Source organism: Aplysia californica, unplaced genomic scaffold, assembly GCF_000002075.1.
Source record: "Aplysia californica isolate F4 #8 unplaced genomic scaffold, AplCal3.0 scaffold00096, whole genome shotgun sequence".
Classification (NCBI taxonomy): Eukaryota; Metazoa; Mollusca; class Gastropoda; order Aplysiida; family Aplysiidae; genus Aplysia; species Aplysia californica.
This window is the reverse complement of record NW_004797366.1, coordinates 1,254,102-1,262,828: the sequence shown is the minus strand read 5'-3', so window position 1 is coordinate 1,262,828 and position 8,727 is coordinate 1,254,102. Positions and strand designations below refer to the sequence as shown.

General features: G+C 39.8%; 1 protein-coding gene across 1 annotated transcript; it reads left to right on the top strand.

The window, feature by feature from the left end:
• The first annotated feature begins 982 nt into the window (after positions 1 to 982).
• LOC106011360 (early nodulin-75-like) lies at positions 983 to 2,615 on the top strand. Its single transcript, XM_035968915.1, has 3 exons — positions 983 to 1,068; positions 1,128 to 1,539; positions 2,469 to 2,615. Exons 1-3 carry the CDS (start codon positions 983 to 985, stop codon positions 2,613 to 2,615), a joined length of 645 nt encoding a protein of 214 aa, XP_035824808.1.
• The last annotated feature ends 6,112 nt before the right edge of the window (positions 2,616 to 8,727 follow it).

Here is an 8,727-nt window from a genome sequence, read left to right as displayed (position 1 = left end):
GTTTGTGTGTGTGTATGTTTGTTTGTTTGTTTTTGTGTGTGTGTATGTGTGTGTATGTGTGTGTGTGTGTGTGTGTGTGTGTGTGTGTGTGTGTGTGTGTGTGTGTGTATTTCTATCTGTCTGCCATGCCCCCTTCACACAAATGCTGTTCTGTCAACACCCCTGGACTCACCTCACAACCCCCCCCCCCCCACCAACTCATTACTCAATCCATAACTTCCATACCTACTTCCTACACTATTTCATCTTCACACCCTGACTTACCTCCCAACCCCCACAACCCCTGGCCATCGATCATATATCATCCTTATCTTTCCTTCCCCTTCTCTTTGTATGTTTCGCTCTGGTAACACCTGTAATCTTCGGCACTCATATGGCATATCATTTTTGTTGCTGTTAAACTCTTACTTAAGCAAAAGAAACCCTGACCCACCCCACAACCCCACAACTCATCTCTTGTAACACCCTTAACCTTCGGCACTTGTGCAGAAAATGTCGTAAAACTCTTGTTACGCGTGCTCATGACATCATGCACTTGAGAGCGCCATAAAACACGGACCAAAAAACCTCTACAGCAAAACAACAACAACAAAACAACCACAACAAAAAATACATTTTGTTAAAACTAAAAACCCTGACTCAACCCCACAACCCCACTCCACCTTTTACTCCCTCCTCCCGCTCCCTCTTCCCCCAGCCACCTTCACCTGCCCCACCCTCTTCAACTTCTACCCGGATGCCAACGACTGCACCAAGTTCTACAGATGTTCCTGGGGCAAAGGTTATCTTTTCAACTGCCCGGCGGGAACCCGCTGGTCCCAGACCCTGCTCACATGTGACCACTCCTACAACGTGCCATGTGACAAGAAGCCAGTGGTCAAGGTGACCTATGACCCCCACTACGGCGTCGTGAAGGAGCCAGTACCCGAGGCCCAGGTCCCTGACTTCTCTGTTGATCACGATTCTGACAACAAGTACGGACATGACGACAAGGTCCACACCGGCCACTACGCCACCGGAAATTACGATTACGGTAACGGCCACTACAAGCAGCCCGAACACAAGCCCGTATACTGGGGAAAACAAGAATACTACCCCACCCAGATCCAATATCCTTCCACCCCCAGCTACCACCAGGTACAATACCCCAGCAAACCCGTGTATCGTCCCACTCCCGTTTACCACCACGAGCAGCCCGAATACCAGCAACCCGAATACCAGCAACCCGAATACCAGCAACCCGAATACCATCAACCCGAATACCATCAACCCGAATACCAGCAACCCGAATACCAGCAACCCGAATACCAGCAACCCGAATACCACCAACCAGAAAACCAGAAACCCGAATACCAGAAACCAGAATACCACCAACCGGAATACCAACATTACGGTAGCAGCGAGAAATACTACAAAGGCGAGGCCAAGGCTGAGCAAGACCGTTATTACTACTACAACTCTGGCGAGAAGGTGCAATACAGGCCCTACAACAACTTCGACAACCAGAAGCGTTATGAAGAACCCGTCCATGGAGTCCAGGTATCATACCATCTTTTTTTATTTTCTAAATATTATTGAGGTGTTTTATGTTCTCATCGACTCAGCTTAGATCGTTTTTAGAGGGCAGGCTTACTACCCTGCCTGTTAGGGCTGACTCGGGCTGAAAAAGATACATCTCAGCAGAAAGACCCAAATTCTCAATAAAAATTTCTTCCCGTTATCGAATTCCTCCCCCTCCTCCCAATCCCCCTCCCAATGCGTGTGACAGCGAGGCATCTAACTGCTGTACCACAGACGCCGGCCCCAATCGGCTGGTATTTTTTTGAGTTTACTATCAAAATATCATAGGGTTACTATCAGAATAGTGATTATGTAGCATCTGGCTGCAACTAGATTGCGGATGTTTGGAGGGTGCCACTGGTGGGTCCAACTTCTTCACTTTAACTCTGTTGTTTCTGTCTGTCTGTCTGTCTGTCTGTCTGTCTGTCTGTCTGTCTGTCTGTTTGTCTGTCTGTCTGTCTGTCTGTCTGTCTGTCTGTCTGTCTGTCTGTCTGTCAGTCTTTTTCGCTGTTCTAAATTATGTCCATCATTGTGTCGATGAACTTCTCTTTACTCAAACAAATAAACAAAGAGAGCCAAAATGCTGTATCTCTGGCGACGGTATAAAACTGCGTGATTGGAGGGCGCCACTGGAAGGTCCAAGTTCTCTACTTTTCTTCTATTGTTTCTGTCTGTCTGTCTTACCTTTTCCCAGTACTAAAATTAATGATCATTATTGCGTCGATGTGATTCTCTTTACTTAACTAAATCTCAAACTAAAACTAAAATTCTTATGTTATGTTATGTTATGTTATGTTATGTTATGTTATGTTATGTTATGTTATGTTATGTTATGTTATGTTATGTTATGTTATCTTGTCTTATCTTGTCTTGTCTTGTCTTATCTATCTTATCTTATCTTATCTTAGGTGACAACAGTCTACAAGCCCGTCTACAAGCCCGTCTACAAGCCCGTCTACCGCCCCGCCAACAGCTACTACCAGTACCTCAAACCCTCCCATGTGCCAAACACAGAGGAAACCAAAGTCGAATCAAACCAAAGATGGGGGCACTAAGTTATCTTATCGTGCTAAAAGAAGCACTATAAGCTTGCTAAACCATGAATTATTTTCCCGGTAAGGGAAAAAAAAGAAAAAGAAAAACAAAGAAAAAGAAATGCCACTCTCTCAAAGGCGATATCTTCTTCGCAACGCGTGGAGTGAAAGATCATTATTATTTCAATTATTGACATGATATTGAGTTTCGAAAAAATTATCAAGACATCAGCTAGCGAGGAAAACTCGACTATAATTTGTTGAGTGTGGGGGGGGGGGGTATGGTGTTTAATGCGTTGGTTTTCCGGCAGTTTTAGGTATACAATGAGCACAGCTGTAAGTTCTGCACATGACATATAATATAGATATTTATTATTTACTATTGTTTGACCTCTCCGTACGTCTATACTTGGTGCGGGAGTTTCATTGTTATTGAACGTTTTAAGACTTTTCACCATTATGTTATTGAAAAGTTGATTACAACTTTCTTGTAACAGTAGCTGCTCCAAAAGAATATCTTTTACAACATTAATCAAAACTGCCTTCACACCATTCGTCAGCCGTTAGAAATTCTTTGAGCGTTTTTAAAAACGAGTCCAAGCAATTAATGTTCAAGATAATTTTGCACTTAACTGCCATTCTCACCCTGTACCTCTTTAACTTGCACCGTTTTATTTGTATTATTCTGTTTTCCTTTCATTCTGTTGGTTATTAGTGTCCTGAAGTTGATTCTGTTTGTTGTATTTCACATTATCCTTGAATGGTAATCTTTAACTATTGCTTTCTGGATTGTTGTGTGTTACTTTTGTAACAAAATAATATACATTCCAACAAACCTTTCTATTGTTTTTGTTACAAATGCTGTTTTTCTAAATAAAAATAAACCTTCTACTGATGTCTAAAATGTGAGTTTTTTTCTGCTTTGTTTAAACTCCCAGAAACCTTTAGAATTGATTTACAAATACCATCCTTGGGTGAGTGTAGCGTAGTTATGAAATTGACCTTAAATATAAATCGACTATGTTCGAAACCAAATCGGAACATTAACTCTAGTCTTTCCACTCACATCTTTCTCTCTCATTATGAATTTAGAGGAGAAAAGAAAAGCACAAGCACCACAAAACATTTTCAGCTTCTTGTTTCTGAACTAGTAGGATGTCAGTAGATGCTCAACGCAACAAAGACTGACGACATCAAATTTCTCAAATAGAACGTACAGCTGTTTTATTATTATCACAGTGCCTAAAAACTCCCGAGAAAGAAGTCTATCAAAAATAAAGAGAGTGAAGCAGCTTGGGATAATTGCCTGGATCATGTCTCTTCCTATTTTACACCTCGATGAATACAGTTTAGAACTGCTACGACCTTCTCTGGGAATCGAACTCAAATCATATGACTGCAACGACAGAAAGTTACACTATAGACTCCTGAGACAACTTCCTGCACCCTTAACTTTTTTTGCAACCAGCGCATTGTCTGTCATTTAATTACAAAGAAAAACGGCGGATAGGTGGCGGGTGCTCTTGTGTGGGTTTTCTCCTCCTTTCCTATCAGACTATCGCCTTTATCTTTTGTCCTTCTTTTCTTTGCATGTTACCCCTTGTAATACCTCTACTGTTCGACACTTTTATGACCTATTTTTTGTTGCAAGTGCCGTAAAACTCTTACTTAAACTAAAAACTGATGATAAATGCACTGAGGTGAACGATTTAATGAATGACAAGCCCAGAACTTGAACTGTCTAGGGCAACCTGGTCTAACATTTAAAAAAAGCCAATCAAAATATGTAGGTATTTTCACATCTCAGTCGATTCAATTTAAATAATTTATGAAGCAGGCTTCGAACCTACCTGTCCAAGTCACCCCGGACTGAGAGGAATAAAACATCACAGCACAAAGACCTAGATGTTGGATAACAATTCTCCCTATACGAAGTCTGGTCTTCTGCGCGCTATGGTGAAGTGCCTAACCCCTACACCAAAGACTCTCTTGTCTGTGTGAGGAACAATGGAGCGCACACATAAACAACTTTACCATGTCGTGCCTAGATTAAGTTAACGAAAACCTTCAGGTCTCTTCAGAAGGGAATTACGTATTTAGAATAAAAGTAACTGCATTTATATAATGGCACCCAAAAAAACCTTGAAAAAGTCTTTGTATTTCCCCGCTCACGCGGCATACCAATTTAAAGCTAGATAAATTTTGCATCATCTGACACATTAAAATCTGGTATATTTTAAAAGACGCCCGAGATATGGTCGCCTTGAAAAATCAGGCTTGGCAAAATTGTGCGAAATCAGAGAAACGTCAAAGTGTGTACGCGCCTAGAATGAAGTACATTGTACATCAGCATTGGTGGAATGAACATGTTTTGAATATGAAAGGTAAAGAGAATATATTTGTCTCTGCATTTGACGGCATCTTTTGATGATAATATTTTCAAACAAATTGGAAAAATGAGCTGTTAAAGATAACTCGCAAAACTTGATGTGCTCATTAATAATACTGGTTTTGTTTAGGAGCTATTGATTTCGTGCAGACCACCAAACCTTTTTTTGCAAATGGACTATGTTAGTTACATTTTGGACAAAATCATCTGTCAGTGTGGAAAAGTGGCCACAAAACTACAATGACTTTGGGTGGTCTGGGGTGGAATGAACAAAACTGCCCTCATGTAAACCACCGGGGGGTTATGTTCAGTGGACTACATCACGCTAGTAAACCATTATTTTCGCCAAAGTGTCATTCCAGTAGACATCTCCATGCATTGCAAAGCACTTTTTAACAGGCCAATGCCACGAGACAACTCTTAGAAAACTAAATCCAATCAACGTTGGAGTGGTCACCAGCAAACAGCCACAATATGAATCCTACAGATATGTGAAGTCCCACGAAACAGCAGCTGAAGAAAAGCAACTTTGCAGCTAATTTCAGACCCTCTGTTTACAACTCTCCGTGACATTTGGGTGAAATGACCAATAGATATGTCCAAAGTTTAAAGGAGTCGATGCCTAAAGGGCTCATGCACTGTACGAAACCAGAGGTTACTAAGCAAAATAACAATGAGCACATTTAATGCAAAGTTCAAGTTTAGTGTAGCGTTTGTGATTGCTTTTGTTTTCCGTTCTGTTTGAAACTATCGTAGTAAAACATCGTAATAACATTTTTTTAAAAATTGCAGAGACAAAATTCTCCATTCATTGGACATGCAATGTATGTCCATTCTATCAATATTGATGCTCCTCAATTCACGTACGAAGGCAGTTTTACGATTTTTTGATTACGTACTATTTTGCCGATCTTGATTTTTAAAGGTCAACTTTGAGAGACCATATCTCTCATGTTTCTAAACATAAATGAATTATTAATGTGTCTGACGATGCAGAATGTATTTAGCTCTAAATTGGTATGTTGCATGAGTTGGTAACACAAGACTTTAAAACGATGATTGGGTGATTGCATTTTCAAGTTTCTCTTGGACGCCACTGTATAGCGCATATTCATGCTCAAATGCATGCTCTATGCGCTTTAAACTTATTATTACCCCAACAGACCCTAAAAAACTCATGCAAAGCAAGCTGCAGATTTCATGCACCCAAAAACAAACAAACTGACAAGATCTGTCACTGTCTATAGCCGGGTACCCCTTTCAAAATGGGTGAAGTGAGGAAAATTCGTGTAAAGTACCCAATACACATAAAAAAGATAGCCTTGTCTTCTCAGAAGAGATCTGAAGGTTTTCTTGAGCCTAATCTAGGTAAAGTAATCCGTTTATCTTTGTGTAAATCCAATTGTAACGACCAACACATCATTTTCTCTCAACCACTGTCGGCAATTTTTCACGATTCAATGTACTCCCCGAAATCCTCGAGTCTAACCTAGCCCGGTTGTCATCTTTGACGCTGGAAACAGCTTTCCATTTTTGTCATCCAAATGTCTTTACTAAGATGTTTTGTTTGTTATTAGACTTCAAGTGTAAGGTGCCATCTATTTATCTTTGTGTGCATCTAGTTGTAACAGCCAAAATATTGTTTTCTTTTAACACGTGTCTGCAATTTTAAAGAAATAATTGTACATCCTAAAATCTAACCAAGCGTAGTTTTTATAACTAATGCTGGAAACAACTTTTCGTTTATGTCATTCAAAGGTCTTTAAAAGACTGTTTGATACAGTCCATTTATGTTTCTGCATATAAAATTATAACGACGAACACACGATTTTCTTTCAGCCCATTTCTGCAAATTTAGAGGAGTCATTGTACATCTAAGACTCTGACCAATACATTTGTGTTAGTGCATATCTAATTTTAGCGACCGACACTTCATTTTCTTTCAGTGCTTTTCTGCAATTTTACAGGAACCATTGTCATCTTAGAATGTAACCAAGTCATCTTAGGTGCTGGAAACAGCTTTCCAATTTTGTCATCCAAAGGTATTTAGTAAGTCCTTATGTTGGTTGTTATATACCAAATGTTGGATTCAATCCAGTTATATTTGTGTTCAGCTAGTTATAACCACAAAGATATAATTTTCTTTTTGTCCTTGTCTGATTCCTTGTCTTGCCTCACCTCACTCACCAATCCTACAATCTCACACCGGAAAACAGTTAAGTTACAGTTGAGGATACATTCCTTGACTGTACAGGGAAACAACATCCTGTTTGCATTTCTACCTAGCCATGTGGACATCCGAGGAAACGAGCAGATCGATCTCCTGGCGAAGGAATCCTTGTCCCTTCTGTTGGAATCAACTGAGAACACCCTCCCCCCAGACAGACTTAATAAAACAAGATCAAAAGTTCACGTCCTGTCTGTGTGAGAAACACTGGAGTGAACTATTAAATGTCAAACTTCACAGTGTAATGCCTTAACTCGGACCATGAAAACCCCTGGGCCTCTCAGGAAGACTGGAAGTTATTTATACTAGATTATATGTATTGTTAGATACTATGATGAGCTATTTAAAATACTGGAAAAGCTAGACATAGATGGAAAAAATCTGAGAATTGTCATGAATTTGTACTGGGACCAAAATACTGCTGCACGAATTAATGGAGAATACAGTGAACACAAGCAGATTTATACGAGGAGTGAGGCAAGGATGTGTTATGCAACCAGACCTCTTTAAAGTGTACAGGGAAACAATCTTTAGAAACATAGAAGAATGTTCAGGACTCAAAGTAAAATGAGGAAATATTAGTAACATCAGATATGCCAGTGACACAGTTTTAATAGGAGACTCAGAAAAAGACCTTCAATCGCTTCTAGATATTTTTGTAACATAAAGAGAACGTAAATGATTTTTGTTGAATGTAAAGAAAACAGAATGCATGGTAATATAAAAAATCACTTATCTTATTTGTAATATCATTATCAAAAGGTGAAAGATCAAACATTGTCCATCAGTGTAAATATCAAGGATATATGATAACATTTGATGCCAAATTTTCCACAGAAATATAACGGAGAATTACAATGGCTGAGGCTAGTTTCCAATAAAATGAGCCTAATCCTGAAAAATAGAAAAATCTCAATTACTACCAAAATGAAAGTTCCGAAATGCTATGTATGGTCACTCTTCTATATGGTTGTGAATACTGGACAATCCCTAAAAAACAGTAAAAGCAACAGAAACGTGGATGTGGTCTCTTAGGAGACTGGTAAGAATATCGTGGTAGGAAAATAAATCAAATGAGATAGTGTTTGAAGAAACCCACGTTGGACGCTCAATGTTAAAAACAATCAGGAAACGACAAATGCAGTTTTTGGGACATCTGAATGGACACAAGGGTCTCCAACATCTAGCTCTCACTGGCAAAGTTGAAGGCAAACGAGGCAGGGGTAGGCCCAGAGCGACGTACTCATGGAACTTAAACAAAAGGGTAAAGGGGATAGATTAGGGGAAACGTAGCTTTTTTAGGAGTATCCAAGCAAAGTAATGACTGGTGAACCATGATCGCCGATGTCTGTGGCAGATCTGGCACTGGATGATTATGATGATGTGTTGGACACGCATCCCTGACACATGGTCTCGTGGTCGAGAGGTTACTGTGTCTGTCTCTCATTCAATTGGTTCCGGGTTCGAATCTGCATAGCAGAGAAATATTTTCCTCTCTAAAATGTTCTCCTTTTACA